Source organism: Macaca mulatta, chromosome 16 (genome assembly GCF_049350105.2).
Source record: "Macaca mulatta isolate MMU2019108-1 chromosome 16, T2T-MMU8v2.0, whole genome shotgun sequence".
Classification (NCBI taxonomy): domain Eukaryota; kingdom Metazoa; phylum Chordata; class Mammalia; order Primates; family Cercopithecidae; genus Macaca; species Macaca mulatta.
In genome coordinates, this window is record NC_133421.1 from 41,526,877 (window position 1) to 41,543,737 (window position 16,861).

Here is a 16,861-nt window from a genome sequence, read left to right on the forward strand (position 1 = left end):
GTGGCACTGCACTCCAGCTTGGGTTAGAGAGTGAGACTCCTTCTCAAAAAAAAAAAAAAAGAAAGAAAGTAGCTAAAGGTGGAGATGGTAAACATTGATACTAACCTAAGTATTTGTTTTTCTAAGGAAAAATGAAAGTCGCTCCTTTATTTCTTGCCAGAAAAGCACAAAAAGCAGCTGATCCTGTCCCTGGTTTTGATGAAAACAGGTCAGTCCAATACAGATTTTTAAATGCCAAAATATTTTATGGAATGTATTTGTATTGATTCATTTACTTTGATGAGAAAGCATGTGAATTATCATTTGAAGCTCTAGTAAGTCCAGTTTCAAAGTTGAAAATATTGACAATGCTGCCACTGCTATTTGAATGTCTTGTTTTTTTGCAAATACTTTGGCCATCGCTAGGCAAAACAGAATAATAAGCAAACCAAAAATACAAAAAGTTGATAATAAATTTTATTCAGTAAATATTTAAATACCTACTAGTATGTACCAGGCACTGTTTTTGGTATCAGAGATATTATGGGGGTAAGACAGGACATATTCCCTGTCCTCATGTGACTTAAGTGGAGATGGAAGATAGTCTATGATTAAACATTCATTGGGCCAACAAATGAAAAATTGCAGTTGTGCTAAGGAGAGGTATAATTCGTATTGAGGAGGTTTGGTCTGGTTAAAGAAGGCTTCACTGAGGAAATGACGTCTGAACTGAAATCTGAAGGATGAGCAGGAGTTCATCAGGAGGAGGAACTGTGTTTCAGCCAGAGAGAATTGTCCGTGTAAAGCCCCTGTAGCTGGAAGGCGCTTGCTAAATAACCAAAAACTGATAGAATGCTAGTGTGACTGGAGCACAGAGAGCAAGGGTGAGAGGTGGGTGCTAGCCAACATAGGACCTTGGAGACCTTGCTAAGGGATTTTATCATTATGTTAAGAGCAAATAAGAAGCAGCCAAAGGGTTTTAAACTTAAATATGGACATAAACAGATTTGGATTTTGGAAGTTTAATCGGCCTGCTGGATAAAGAATAGAATGGAAGAGGGGTTAGAGTGCATGTAGGAGTCCAGGTATTGTGAGATGATGGAGATAAGGACTAGGTTGTTGGGGATGACATGCAAAAAGATTTTCGGAGATGAATTAAAAATCTCTTGATGATTAATGAGATTTGTGGGGGTGAGGGTATGGGAGAGGAAGGTATATAGGATGACATGTAAGTTCTAGTTTATGTGCCTGGGTGGCATGATGGAAGATCAGGTCTAGGAGCAATGTGAGTTCAGATTATCTTTGTTTTCTGTTTCAGTTTTACTGAGGTATAATTATATGTTGTTAAGAACATGCATCTTTTTTTTTTTTTTTTTTTTTTTTTTTGGAGACAGAGTCTTGCTCTGTTGCCCAGGCTAGAGTGCAGTGGCACGATCTCCGCTCACTGCAAGCTCTGCCGCCTCCCAGGTTCACGCCATTCTCCTGCCTCAGCCTCCCTAGAAGCTGGGACTACAGGCGCCCGCCACCACGCCCGGCTAATTTTTTTGTATTTTTAGTAGAAATGGAGCTTCACCGTGTTCGCCAGGATGGTCTCAATCTCCTGACCCCGTGATCTGCCTGCCTCGGCCTCCCAAAGTGCTGGGATTACAGGCATGAGCCACCACGCCCAGCACACGCATCTTAAGTATGCAGTTTTGACAAGTCCATCTCATCAAGAAATAACAATCTTCCTTTTAACTCAGAAAGATTTTGTGTCCTTTTTCCTATTATCTCCACCACCACCATCACCACAAGATTACCAAAATTTTCTGATTTCTATTTTCATCAATTAGTTTGATTTCTATTACCATAGATTAATTTTGTCTATTCTAGAACATCAGATAAACTTCATGTGTATATTCTTTTGTGTCTGGCTGCTTTTGCATAGTATACACACCCACAAACACGTGCACACATACATGTTTTTAAATCAACTTCATTCAGATATATTGTCCATATAATAATATGTGCCCATTTTAAGTAAACAGTTTGAGTTTTTTGTTTTGTTTTGTTTGTTTTTTTGAGACGGAGTCTCACTCTGTTGCCGGGCTGGAGTGCAATGGCGCGATCTCGGCTCACTGCAGCCTCTGCCTCCTGGGTTCAAGCAATTCTCCTGCCTTAGCCTCCCGAGTAGCTGGGACTATAGGCGCACACCACCACGCCAAGCTAATTTTTGTATTTTTAGTAGAGATGGGGTTTCACCATGTTGGCCAGGATGGTCTTGATCTCTTGACCTTGTGATCTGCCTGCCTCGGCCTCCCAAAGTGCTGGAATTATAGGCATGAGCCACTGCGCCCGGCCAACAGTTCGAGTTTTATTTTCTATTTTTTTTTTTTTTTAGACGGAGTTTTGCTCTTATCACCCAGGCTAGAGTGCAATGGTATAATCTCGGCTCACCCCAACCTCCACCTCCCAAGTTCAAGTGATTCTTCTGCCTCAGCCTCCTGAGTAACTGGGATTACAGGCATGCGCCACCATTCCTGGCTAATTTTGTATTTTTAGTAGAGATGGTGTTTCTCCATGTTGGTCAGGCTGGTCTTGAACTCTCGACCTCGGGTGATCCGCCTGCCTCGGCCTCCCAAAGTGCTGGAATTACAGGCATGAGCCACTGTGCCCAGCCCACAGTTTGAGTTTTAACAAATGTGCATATCTGTAATTACCACCGCAATACAAATATAGAACATTTTCATCACTCTCAAAAAAATCTTCTTGTGCCTCATGGCAGTTAATTTCTGCCCAGTCCCATGTAATCTCTTATCTGCTTTCTGTTGATATAGACTAGTTTGCCTTCTCTAGACTCTCGTATAAATGAAATCCTGCAGTAGGTATACTTTTGTCTCTACCTTCTTTCCGGCAAGGTGGCATATCGGTTGTCTGTTCTTTTTTATTGTTCAATAGTACTCATTATATGAATATGCTACCATATATATATAATATATATATATAGAGAGAGACAAAGAGAGAGACAGAGAGAGAGAGAGAGAGACAGAGATGGAGTCTTGCACTGTTGCCCAGGCTGGAGTGCAGTGGTGTGATCTTCACTCACTGTAACCTCTGCTTCCTGGGTTCAAGTGATTCTCCTGCCTCAGCCTCCCAAGTAGCTGGGATTACAGGCATCTGCCACCACGCCCAGCTAATTTTTTGTATTTTTAGTAGAAACAGGGTTTCACTATGTTGGCCCGGCTGGTCTTGAACTCCTGACCTCGTGATCCGCCTGCCTCGGCCTCCCAAAGTGCTGAGATTACAAGTGTGAGCCACTGTACCCGGCCTACTGCAATATTTTTAATTTATTCTTTATTAATGGGCATTTGGGTTATTTCCAGTATTTGACTATTATTAAATAGACTGCTATGAACATTCTTATCCACATGTATGGACAAGTGTTCTCATTTCTCTTGGGTCAATACCTACAAGTGGAATTGCTCTGTCATTAGGGAGGTCCATGTTTAACATTATGAGAGCCTGGCAAACTGTTGTCCCAACTGGTTGTTCGGTTTTACAGTCCCACCAGCAATGTATAAGCGTTCTAGTAGCTGCCCATCTTTGCCAACACTGGGCATTATCTGACTTTTTTTTTTTTTTTTTTTTTTTTGAGACAGAGTCTCACTCTCATCCCCAGACTGGAGTGTAGTGGTGCAATTACAGCTTACTGCAGCCGTGACCTCTCAGGGTCAGGTGATCCTTCCTCCCACCTCAGCCTCCCAAGTAGCTGGGACTACAGGCATGTGCCACCATGCCCAGCTAATCTTTTTGTTTGTTTGTTTTTTGAGACAGAGTCTCGCTTTGTCGCCCAAGCTGGAGTGCAGTGGCGCGATCTCGGCTCACTGCAAGCTCTGCCTCCCGGGTTCATGCCATTCTCCTGCCTCAGCCTCCTGGGTAGCTGGGACTATAGGTGCCCACCACCACACCTCGCTAATTTTTTTGTACTTTTTTTAGTAGAGATGGGATTTCACTGTGTTAGCCAGGATGGTCTCGATCTCCTGACCTCATGATCTGCCCATCTCGGCCTCCCAAAGTGCTGGGATTACAGGCGTGAGCCACTGCGCCTGGCAACCCAGCTAATTTTTTGTATTTTTTTTTCTTTGGTAGAGACAGGATTTTGCCATGTTGCCCAAGCTGGTCTCAAACTCTTGGATTCAGGTGATCCACCCACCTTGGCCTCCCAAAGTATTGGGATTACAGGCATAAGCCACAATGCACAGTCAATTCTATCAATTCAAAGTGTATATTTCGGTGAGCTTTGTCAGTTGTTCACACAGTGAAACCACCATAATCAAGATACCAAGTTATTTCCGTTACTTGCCTCAGACTTGTCATGCTCTTTTTGTAGTCCATTCTCTAAGTGGACCCAACCCAGGCAAACGCCAGTCTCTTTTCTTTATACTAATCTATATTTTCTAGAATTTTATATTAGTGAAATCATATAGCATATGCTCTTTTGTGTCTGGCTTCTTGTAGTTGGCATGATGATTTTGAGATTTATTCACGTTATCAAATATATCATTAGTTTTCCTTTTCTTTTCTTTCTTTCTTTTTTTTTTTTTTTTTGATACCAAGTCTCACTCTGTCGCCCAGGCTGGAGTACAGTGGCATGATCTTTGCTCACTGCAATCTCCGCCTTCCGGGTTCAAGTGATTCTTGTGCATCAGCCTCCTGACTAGCTGGGATTACAGGTGCCTGCCACCATGCTTGGCTAACTTTTGTATTTTTAGTGGAGACGGGGTTTCACCATGTTGACCAGACTGGTCTCGAATTCCTGACCTCCAGTGATCTGCCTGCCTCGGCCTCCCAAAGTGCTGGGATTACAGGTGTGAACCGCCGTGCCTGGCTATATTTTTGCTCAGTAGTATTCATTGTATGGATATACCATAAAGAACCTAGAATAGATAAGATAATCTTGAAAAAGAAGAAAAATTTGAAGGCCTTTACACTACCTGATTTCAAGACATTGAACAAACCTACAGTAATAGAAGTGTGTTGTATTGGTATAAAAACAGAAAAATGCCAGCCTGAGCAGCATTGTGGGACTCCATCTCTATAAAAAAAAAAAAAAAACTAGCCAGGCATGGTGGTGTATGCCTATAGGCGCAGCTACTTGGGAGACTGAGACAGGAGGTGCACATGAGCCTGGGAGGTCATGGCTGCAGTGAGCTGTTATCACGCCACTGTACTCCAGCTTGGGTAACAGAGCTAGACCCGGTCGTTAAAAAAAAAATTTTTTTTTTGCTCTTCAAAATTTGAAAATATATAATAAATTTTTGTTTTATTAGCCCTGTAGAACACTTGAAGTTATTCTTCCTATCTAGCTATACTTTTATATCTGTTAACCAACCTCTGGCTACATCTCCCTCTCCCCTCCCCTCTGCTACCTCTATTAACCACTATTCTACTTTCTACTTCTATGAGATTTCTTTTTCTTTTCTTTCTTTTTTTTTTTTTTTTTTTTGAGACAGCAACTTGCTCTGTTGCCCAGGCTGGAGCGCAGTGGTGCGCTCACAGTTCACTGCAGCCTCGACCTCCTGGGTTCAAGTGATCCTTCCATCTCAGCCTCCCAAATAGCTGGAACCACAGATGTGCACCACCGTGTCCAGCTAATTGTTTTTTTGGTAGACACAAGTTGTTGCTGTGTTACCCAGGCTAAGGTTAACTTTTTTAGCTTCCACATAGGAGTGAGAATATGGGGTATTTATCTTTCTGTGTTCAGCTTATTTCACTTATCATAACATCCTCCATGCTCTAAGACATCTCTTACTAGAGGTCCTGGATAGTTCAATTAGGAAAGAAGAATATATTAAAGGACATAAAGGTTTGGAAAGGGAGAAGTAAAACTATCCTTATTTGCAAATGATGTATTAAAAAATCATTATTTAAAAAATATATTTTAAAAAATATATATTAAAAAATTCTGGGCCGGGCGTGGTGGCTCATGCCTATAATCCCAGCACTTTGGGAGGCCAAGGTGGGTGGATCACAAGGTCAGGAGATTGAGACTATCCCGGCTAACACAGTGAAACCCCGTCTCTACTAAAAATACAAAAAATTATCTGGGCGCGGTGGCGGGCGCCTGTAGTCCTGGCTACTTGGGAGGCTGAGGCAGGAGAATGGCGTGGACCCGGGAGGCGGAGCTTGCAGTGAGCCGAGATCACACCACTGCACTGCAGCCTGGGCGACAGAGCGAGACTCTGTCTCAAAAAAAAAAAAAAAAAAAAAATTCCTAAGCGTAGGCCAGGCAGAGTGGCTCACGCCTATAATCCCAACACTCTGGGAGGCGGAAGTAGGCAGATTGCTTGAGACCAGGAGGTCAAGGGTCAAGACAGGAGGACTGCTTTGGAGTGCAATGGCACCATCTTGGCTCACTGCAACCTCTACCTCCCAGGTTCAAGCGATTTTTGTGCCTTAGCCTCCCGAGTAGCTGGGATTACAGGTATCCTCCACCATACCTGGCTAATTTTTGTATTTTTAGTAGAGACAGGGTTTTGCCATGTTGGCCAGGCTGTCTCAAACTCCTGGTCTCAAGTTATCTGCTCAACTCAGCCTCCTAAAGTGCTGGGATTACAGGCGTGAGCCACCTTGCCTGGCCTCTTTTGCTTTTTTAAAAATAGAGACTAGATCTTACTATTTTGCCCAGGCTGGTCTTGAACTCCTGGCTGGGGTTACAAATGTGAGCCACTGTACCTGGCCAAATGCCAAAATCTTGTTTCTCATCAAACCTTCAATTATGGGCCTTTTTTTTTTTTTTTTTTTTTTTTTTTTGAGACAGAGTCTTGCTCTGTCGCCCAGGCTGGGGTGCAGTGGCCGGATCTCAGCTCACTGCAAGCTCCGCCTCCCGGGTTTAGACCATTCTCCTGCCTCAGCCTCCCGAGTAGCTGGGACTACAGGCGCCCACCACCTCGCCCGGCTAGTTTTTTGTATTCTTTAGTAGAGATGGGGTTTCACCGTGTTAGCCAGGATGGTCTCGATCTCCTGACCTCGTGATCGGCCCGTCTCGGCCTCCCAAAGTGCTGGGATTACAGGCTTGAGCCACCGCGCCCGGCCAATTATGGGCCTTAATGTTGACGAATTCCAATGGAATTAACCACATGATGATGGTTTCCAAATGGTGATTCTCCACTGCAGTCATTCTTTCTTTATTTGTTAATTGGCCGCTATAAGGAAGAGCTTTTTTATCTCCTCAGTTTATTTACTTATCTCTTCATTTTTATTTTATTTAGTGGATTATAACCCATTCATATTACTTATTTTGATGCTCAAATTGTTTTTTTTTTTTTTTTTTTTTTTTTTTTTTTTGAGACGGAGTCTCGCTCTGTCGCCCGGGCTGGAGTGCAGTGGCCGGATCTCAGCTCACTGCAAGCTCCGCCTCCCGGGTTTACGCCATTCTCCTGCCTCAGCCTCCCGAATAGCTGGGACTACAGGCGCCCGCCACCTCGCCCGGCTAGTTTTTTGTATTTTTTTTAGTAGAGACGGGGTTTCACCGTGTTAGCCAGGATGGTCTCGATCTCCTGACCTCGTGATCCGCCCGCCTCGGCCTCCCAGAGTGCTGGGATTACAGGCTTGAGCCACCGCGCCCGGCCATGCTCAAATTGTTTTTAATTTGGCCAGTGTGAGCTCTTCAGCTTGGTTTCTATGTCCCTTTGATAAGTCCTCATAATTTATGGAGCATTTCTTAATTTCTCGAACAGGAAGATATTCTAGGCTTCTGTTTTACTTGCCCTGTCTCAGTTCTGCAGTAAGCCATTTCTCTACGGACCCCTGGTTCCTTTTTGTGGAGGATGGTAATTAGAGATGAAGGTCTAGGTGTTCATTAAATTCATTGCTCCTTATGTGGCAGTGCTTCTAGGCCTTTTCAGTAGATAAAGTTAGGATATTGTGTTTGTCTGTTTTGCATTCCCATAAACGAATACCTAAGACTGGGTAATTTATAGAGAAAAGAGGTTTAATTTGGCTCAGCTCTATAGGTTGTGCAAGCATGGCACCAGCATCGGCTCGGCTGTTGGTGAGGCCTCAGGAATCTTTAACTCATGGCAGAAGGTGAAGGGAGAGCAGGCCTGTCACATGGCCAGAGAAGTAGCAAGAGAGAGGAGGAGGTGCCAGCCTTTTTTAAACAACCATCTCTCGGGTGAGCTAATAGATTGAGAACTTACTCATTACTGTGAGGACAGCACCAAGCCATTCATGAGGGATCTGTCCCTGTGACCCCAAACACCTAGGCCTGCCTCCAACATTGGAGGTTGTTTTTTTTTGTTTTGTTTTTGTTTTTGTTTTTTTGAGATGGAATCTCCCTCTCTCGCCCAGGCTGGAATGCCATCTCGACTCACTGCAACCTCCGCCTCCTGGGTTAAAGCGATTCTCCCTGCCTCAGCCTCCCGAGTAGCTGGGATTACAGGCACCTGCCACCACAGCCAACTTATTTTTGTATTTTTAGTAGAGATGGGGTTTCGCCATGTTGGCCAGGCTGGTCTTGAACTCCTGACCTCAGGTGATCTGTCCACCTCAGCCTCCCAAAGTTCTGGGATTACAGGCGTGAGCCACTGCACCTGGTTTGTATTTCAGTATGAGATTTGGAGGGGACACACATCCAAACCATACCAGATATATACGTATGTATATGTGTACACACACACAAACATTTAAAACTATTTCTATGTGTGTAACATATGTATATGCATGTAATATATATGTAACATATGATACATCATATATAACATATATATTTTATATTAGTACCTTGTACCCCTCTCCTTAACACCTACCTTCTGCTATAGGGACATACTAATTTAACTACAAGTATACCCATCTTTTCCTCCTTCCCTCCAATTAACAGTAAAAAAGAAGGCCGGGCGCTGTGGCTCAAGCCTGTAATCCCAGCACTTTGGGAGGCCGAGGTGGGCGGATCACGAGTTCAGGAGATCGAGACCATCCTGGCTAACACGGTGAAACCCCGTCTCTACTAAAAAAATACAAAAAAAAAAAACTAGCCGGGCGAGGTGGCGGGCACCTGTAGTCCCAGCTACTCGGGAGGCTGAGGCAGGAGAATGGCGTGAACCCGGGAGGCGGAGCTTGCAGTGAGCTGAGATCCGGCCACTGCACTCCAGCCTGGGTGACAGAGCGAGATTCCGTCTCAAAAAAAAAAAAAAAAAACAGTAAAAAAGAAAAGAGATATCTCATTCAATATCTGTCTGGCTTCATAGCCTATTTTCCCTTCATTTCACTCAAAGAGGAAAGGAAAACAAATACAGAAAAGTTTTTGTAGCCTCTTTTGAATTACCAGCCCAAACATCTAATTGCACAGAGTATTGCGAGTCTTGTTCTTTCTTTCTTTCTTTTTTTTTTTTTTTTTTTTTTTAGGCGGAGTCTCGCTCTGTCGCCCAGGCTAGAGTGCAGTGGCCAGATCTCAGCTCACTGCAAGCTCCGCCTCCCGGGTTTACACCATTCTTCTGCCTCAGCCTCCCGAGTAGCTGGGATTACAGGCGCCCGCCACCTCACCCGGCTAGTTTTTTGTATTTTTTAGTAGAGACGGGGTTTCACCGGGTTAGCCAGGATGGTCTCGATCTCCTGACCTTGTGATCCACCCGTCTCGGCCTCCCAAAGTGCTGGGATTACAGGCTTGAGGCACCGCGCCCGGCCGAGTCTTGTTCTTTCTACGGGCAGGCTAGGAGGGACATATAAGCTGTGACACACCATCTTCAACCACTCCAACCTCCCATTCTCCCCACCCTTTTGTCTTTTTCCGTCTTCTACCACTGTAGTCAGCCTTCCTATGATTTGCAATCTGAAGATTAACTGGGCAAAACTGAGACAATAATAAGGACCCTACTTTTCCTGCTGTTACGTTGGTAACAATATTGCATCAGAAGTTCTTGTATTAACTTTTTGTTATATGACAGTGATTTTTTTTTTCTGATTGTTTAGCAAGAAAACAAAAGACAAGAGGGAGAAAACTCACCTACCACCCAAAGATAGCCCCCATTAACATTTTGGTGGATGTCCTTTAAGTCACTTTTTTCTATACATACTTATTTTTATTTAATTTCTTTTTTTTTTTTTTTTTGAGATGGAGTCTTGCTCTGTTGCCCAGGCTGGAGTGTAGTGGCCGGATGTCAGCTCACTGCAAGCTCCACCTCCCGGGTTTACACCATTCTCCTGCCTCAGCCTTCCGAGTAGCTGGGACTACAGGGGCCCGCCACCTCGCCCGGCTATTTTTTTTGTATTTTTTAGTAGAGACGGGGTTTCACCGTGTTAGACAAGATGCTCTCGATCTGACCTTGTGATCCGCCTGTCTCGGCCTCCCAAAGTTCTGGGATTACAGACTTGAGCCACCGTGCCCGGCCTTAATTTCTTTTTTTTTTTTTTGAGACGGAGTCTTGCTCTGTCACCCGGGCTGGAGTTCAGTGGCCGGATCTCAGCTCACTGCAAGCTCCACCTCCCAGGTTTACGCCATTCTCCTGCCTCAGCCTCCCGTGTAGCTGGGACTACAGGCGCCCGCCACCTCGCCCAGCTAGTTTTTTGTATTTTTTAGTAGAGACGGGGTTTCACTGGGTTAGCCAGGATGGTCTCGATCTCCTGACCTCGTGATCCGCCTGTCTCGGCCTCCCAAAGTGCTGGGATTACAGGCTTGAGCCACCTCGCCCGGCCTCGGCCTCAATTTCGTAACATGGGTAGACTTTCATTTTTGTGATAAGCAAAAAAGAATTTGACCAGCTAATATTTTAGGTAATTTTATTACCTAAATGTATTAATTAAATTTAATAAAATTAATATTTGTCAATATTTTATATAAATTCTAAAACGTAAAATTTTAATATAATTATATATAGATTATATGAATTATTTATATAATTATATTTTATACATAAAGCTAACATTTAAATATTTTATATAAAATTACCTAATATATATTTTATATTTAGGTAAATGTATTACCTAAAATATTAATTTATTGAATTTAATACATCTTATTAATTTAATTTAATTTAATTTTTTTTTTTTTGAAATGGAGTCTCCCTCTTTCACCCAGGCTGGAGTGAAGTGGTATGATCTTGGCTCCCTGCAACCTCTGCCCCCGGGTTTAAGCCATTCTCCTGCCTCAGCATCCTGAGTAGGTGGGATTACAGGCACCCACCACCATGCCCAGCTAATTTTTGTATTTTTAGTAGAGACGGGGTTTCGTCATGTTGGCCAGGCTAGTCTCGAACTCCTGACCTCAGGTGATCCACCTTCCTTGGCCTCCCAAAGTGCTAGTATTATAGGCGTGAGCCACCACGCCCTGCCAATTTATTTAATTTTTAAAAATTAAATTTCAAAGTGTTTCTTCTCTTTTCTGGTTTTTGTTTTGTTTTTGTTTTTGTTTTTTTGAGACAGTTTCACTCTGTCGCCCAGGCTGGAAGGCTAGAGTACAGTGGCGCAATCTTGGCTTACTGCAACCTCTGCTTTCCAGGCTCAAGTGATTCTCGTGCCTCAGCCACCCAAGTAGCTGGGATTACAGGCACGCGCCACCACACCTGGCTAATTTTTGTATTTTTAGTAGAGATGGGGTTTCACCATGTTGGCCAGGATGGTCTTGAACTCCTTGCCTTAAGTGATCCGCCCACCTTGGCCTCTCAAAGTACTTATATTACAGGCATGAGCCACCATGCCCAGCCCTAAAAATGTTTATTTTCTAGATAGTTTATTCCTTTAAATGTTTATAACCTTAGCTTTTCATTTTCACATCATTTTCTTAAAAGTCAAGATATATCTGAAAAATCTCAGGATTATGATGTTCAATGCAAAGCAAAGCGTGACTTCCTAATGAGTGGTTTGCCAGATTTGTTGAAACGGCAAATTGCGAAGAAAGCTGCTGCATTGGATGTGTACAATGCAGTGAGTACCAGTTTCCAGCGAGTCATTCACGTACAACAAAAGGATGATGGTAAGTTTGTTTTTTATTATTGAATATTTACTCTTCAACTGTTAGCAGTAACATTAAACTATGTAAGTTTCTTAAAGATGAGGCTGTGGTTTAATTATCATTCTTATGGTAACTTTAGTGGGAATTTTAAGGACAATTTCTCTCACTATCCATGGGGTTTGTTTCCAGGACCACCTTGTGGATACCAGCACTCATGGATGCTCCAGTTTCTTGTGTAAAATGGTATAGGCTGGGTGCGGTGTCTTATGCCTGTAATCCCAGAACTTTGAGAGGCCAATGCAGGAGAAGAGCTTGAGCCCAGGAGTTTGAGACCAGCCTGGGCAACACAGCAAGATCCTGTCTCTAAACTAACTAACTAAATTAATTAATTAAAATTTGCTAGACATGATGGTGCGTGTCTGTAGTCCCAGCTACTCGGGAGGCTGAGGTGGGAGGATCACTTGAGCCTAGGAGGTCAAGGCTACAGTGAGCCATGATCATGCCACTGCATTCCAGCCTAGGTGACAGAGCGAGACCCTGTCTCAAAAAAAAAAAAAAAAGTTTAGCCTCTCTTCTGTACGTGGGAATTTCCCAGCTAGTCTTTTCAGTAATTTATTCTACTTCTTATTTTCCATCTCTGCCACTGGCCATTCAATTGATGAAGACTTTCTTGTTTTTTTTTTACTAGTACAGCTTTATGTAGCATTTTCTTTTTTTTTTTTTTTTTTTTTTGAGACGGGGTCTTGCTCTGTCGCCCAGGCTGGGGTGCAGTGGCCGGATCTCAGCTCACTGCAAGCTCCACCTCCCGGGTTTACGCCATTCTCCTGCCTCAGCCTCCTGAGTAGCTGGGACTACAGGCGCCCGCCACCTCGCCCGGCTAGTTTTTTGTATTTTTTAGTAGAGATGGGGTTTCACCGTGTTAGCCAGGATGGTCTCGATCTCCTGACCTCGTGATCCACCCGTCTCGGCCTCCCAAAGTGCTGGGATTACAGGCTTGAGCCACCGCGCCCGGCCATGTAGCATTTTCGAATAGTATCTTCAACTGTAGGAATTAGTTATGCTTTTCTTGCCTCATTTTGATAAACTCATTTTCTTTTTTTTTTTTTTTTTTTTTTGAGACGGAGTCTGGCTCTGTCGCCCAGGCTGGAGTACAGTGGCCGGATCTCAGCTCACTGCAAGCTCCGCCTCCCGGGTTTAGACCATTCTCCTGCCTCAGCCTCCCGCGTAGCTGGGACTACAGGCGCCCGCCACCTCGCCCGGCTAATTTTTTTTTTTTGTATTTTTTAGTAGAGACGGGGTTTCACTGGGTTATCCAGGATGGTCTCGATCTCCTGACCTCATGATCCGCCCGTCTCGGCCTCCCAAAGTGCTGGGATTACAGGCTTGAGCCACCGCGCCCGGCCGATAAACTCATTTTCACAGGAGTGCTGCTATAAAACTTAGCATATCTATTTGTAGATGAGCAGAGAGGCAAGCACAGAGGGAACCTCTCTTACACCCTTCAGAATTATTGAACGCTTACTATTGTCTGGAATTGTGCTGAGCAATTCACATACATATCTAGTTTAATCCTAATAACAACTCTTTAAGAGGCTGAGTATTATAATTATCACCCTCACTTTGAATGTGAGGGTGAAGAAACTTAAGATATAGGATCTTGCCAGTGCTCACAAGGTTAGTAAGTGGCAGAGGTTGGGTTTGAATCCTGGTCTAACTTCAAAGTTTAGCTTTAGACCAGGATGCTAACTGCCTCCTAAATGGTTTTTCTTTTTCTTTTTTTTTTTAGACAGAGTCTTGCTCTATCGCCCAGGCTGGAGTGCAGTGACGAGATCTCAGCTCACTGCAACCTTGTCTCCTGGGTTCAAGCAATTCTCTTGCCTCAGCCTCCTGAGTAGCTGGGATTACAGGTGTGCACCACCATGCCTGGCTAATTTTTGTATTTTTAGTAGAGAAAGGGTTTCACCATGTTGGCCAGGCTGGTCTCGAACTCCTGATCTCAAGTGATCCACCTGCCTTGGCTTCCCAAAGTGCTGGAATGACAGGCGTGAGCCGCTGCGCCTGGCCCTCCTAAAAGTTTTAACCTGAGTATCAAGGTTGATTTGAAAAGAAAGGAAAGTTTGTTAATATTTGTTTGTTTTTAACAACTGAGAGGGAAGTCTAGGTGATTTTTATTAATTCTATTTGTTGGAGGGTAGGATTTTGTTCCCTTTATAGTCAGTGGGTTTTTGGTACGTTTGTGTTAATTATGTAGTTGTCAAGTCTTTTCGTGTTTACATATTTGACATTCAGTAAATGGATAGTATATAAATAAGGTTTATTAAGATATTTTTCTATTTTTCTTTAGGGTGTTGTTTGTGGCATTTGAAACCACCCTCTTGTCCTCTCTTAACTAAATTTAAAGAACTGAACACTAAAGTGATAGATCTCTCAAAATGTGTTCTTGCTCTTGGTGAATTTTCAACATTGAATTCAAAGTTGAAAAGCAGTAACTCTGCTGCTGTGGTAAGTACTAAATAAATAGCTCATCCATTGTAGAGCGTTTCCCTTACATCTTGCAGAGGAAAAAAAATTTTGGATATCTACTCTTATAGCCTCAAGTGTTGTCCTAGAGTTTAATTTTTTTTTTTTTTTTTTGAGACAGAGTCTCGCTGTTGCCCAGACTGGAGTGCAGTGGTGCAATCTTGGCTCACTGCAACCTCTGCCTGCTAAGTTCAAGCAGTTCTCCTGCTTCAGCCTCCCGAGTGGCTGGGACTACGGGCACACACCACCACACCCAGCCAATTTTTGTATTTTTAGTAGAGATGAAGTTTCACCATTTTGGCTGGGCTGGTCTTGAACTCCTAACCTTGTGGATATGCCTGTCTCGGCCTCCCAAAATGCTGGGATTACAGACCTAAGCCACCGCGCCCAACTGAGTGTAATTTTTTTTTTTTTGAGATGGAGTTTCACTCTTGTTGCCCAGGCTGGAGTGCCATGGTACGATCTTGACTCACCACAACCTCCACCTCCCAGGTTCAAGCAATTCTCCTGCCTCAGCCTCCCTACTAGCTGGGATTATAGGCATGCGCCACCAGGCCTGGCTAGTTTTTTGTATTTTCAGTGGAGACGGGGTTTCTCCATGTTGGTCAGGCTGGTCTTGAACTCCCTACCTCAGGTGATCCTCCTGCCTCGGCCTCCCAAAGTGCTGGGATTACAGCCGTAAGCCACTGCACCCAGCCTAATATTTAAAAATAAATCCTAATTGTAGCACACATTTCTTTTAAATACCCATAGAGCTTTAAAAACATAGCACATTGGCCGGGCGCGGTGGCTCACGCCTGTAATCCCAGCACTTTGGGAGGCCGAGGCGGGCGGATCACAAGGTCAGGAGATGGAGACGATGGTGAAACCCCGTCTCTACTAAAAATAGAAAAAAAATTAGCCGGGCGCAGTGGCGGGCGCCTGTAGTCCCAGCTACTCGGGAGGCTGAGGCAGGAGAATGGCGTGAACCCGGGAGGCGGAGCTTGCAGTGAGCCAAGATTGCGCCACTGCACTCCAGCCTGGGTGACAGAGTGAGACTCCGTCTCAAAAAAAAAAACAAAAAAAAAAAACAAAAAAAAAACATAGCACATTTAGATACTTTATAAGTCGGTCGTATAATCTAATAGATATAATTTGTTCAAAGGGAGAAATAAATTAATCCTTCGTAAGTTTTATATTTAGTGACTAAAGCTAATTTTTTTTTTTTTTTGAGATGGAGTCTCGACCTGTTGCCCAGGCTGGAGTGCAGTGGCATGATCTCAGCTCACTGCAACCTCTGCTTCCCAGGTCCAAGTGATCCTCCTGCCTCAGCCCCCCTAGTAGTTGGGATTACAGGCATGTGCCACCATGCCTGGCTAATTTTTGTATTTTTAGTAGACATGGGATTTCACCATGTTGGCTAGGCTGGTCTAAAACTCCTAACCTCAGATGATCCACCCGCCTCGGCCTCCCAAAGTGCTGGGAGTATAGGCGTGAGCCACTGTGCCCGGCTTAAAGCTAATCTTACGTTGATACTGATTTATGATGGACAGAAAGTGGTTGGTAGTATTGTAATTAACATGAATAGATGATGGTCTGTTATTGTGCATTTTATTCTTTATTGCAGTTCGTAAGGACAAGGAAGGAATTTACTGAAGAAGTAAGAAATCTTTTGCTTGAGGAAATTAGGTGGTCAAATCCTGAATTTTCATTGAAAAAATATTTTCCCTTACTCCTAAAAAAACGAATTGAGCACCAAGTACTTTCTTCTGAGTGTCATAGTAAACAAGGTTAGTGATAATTATTATCATTTATGTTGAGATACCAGTTTTGAGTTTTTATATTATTTATTATTTTATTTTTATTTTTATTTTTATTTCTGAGATGGAGTTTTGCTCTGTCGCCCAGGCTGGAGTGCAATGGCACAAACCTGGCTCACTGCAACCTCCGCCTCCTGGGTTCAAGTGATTCTCCTGCCTCAGCCTCCTAAGTAGCTGGGATTACAGGAGCCCACCACGACACCCTGCTGATTTTTGTATTTTTAGTAGAGATGGGGTTTCACCATGTTGGCCAGACTGGTCTTGAACTCTTGATCTCAGGTGATCCACCCACCTCAGGCCCCCAAAATGCTGGGATTACAGGCGTAAGCCACTGTGCTTGGCCAATTTTTTTTTTTTTTTTTTTTTTTTGAGACAGAGTGTTACTCGTCACCCAGGCTGGAATGCAGTGGTGCAACTTTGGCTCACTGCAATCTTTGCCTCCTGACCTCAAGTGATTCCTGTGTCTCAGCCTCCCGAGTAGCTGGGACCACAGGCTTGCGCCTCTGCACCTAGCTTATTTTATTTTTAAATTTTTATTTATTTTTTTGAGACTGGGTTATGAGACTGGCTAGTTTCTGTATTTTTGGTAGAGACCAGGTCTTGCCATGTTGCCCAGGCTGGTCTTGAACTCCTGGGC

General features: G+C 43.7%; 1 protein-coding gene across 3 annotated transcripts in view; it reads left to right on the forward strand.

Moving 5' to 3' along the window:
* ATAD5 (ATPase family AAA domain containing 5) overlaps positions 1–16,861 on the forward strand; it is a 67,436-nt gene that overhangs the window by 15,244 nt on the left and 35,331 nt on the right. For all 3 annotated transcript variants that reach the window (XM_015118991.3, XM_015118990.3, XM_077970749.1), the window contains exons 6-9: positions 127–208; positions 11,742–11,926; positions 14,250–14,407; positions 16,032–16,194. In XM_015118991.3, coding sequence (XP_014974477.3) covers positions 127–208; positions 11,742–11,926; positions 14,250–14,407; positions 16,032–16,194 — 588 coding nt within the window. The remainder of the gene's footprint in view (positions 1–126; positions 209–11,741; positions 11,927–14,249; positions 14,408–16,031; positions 16,195–16,861) is intronic.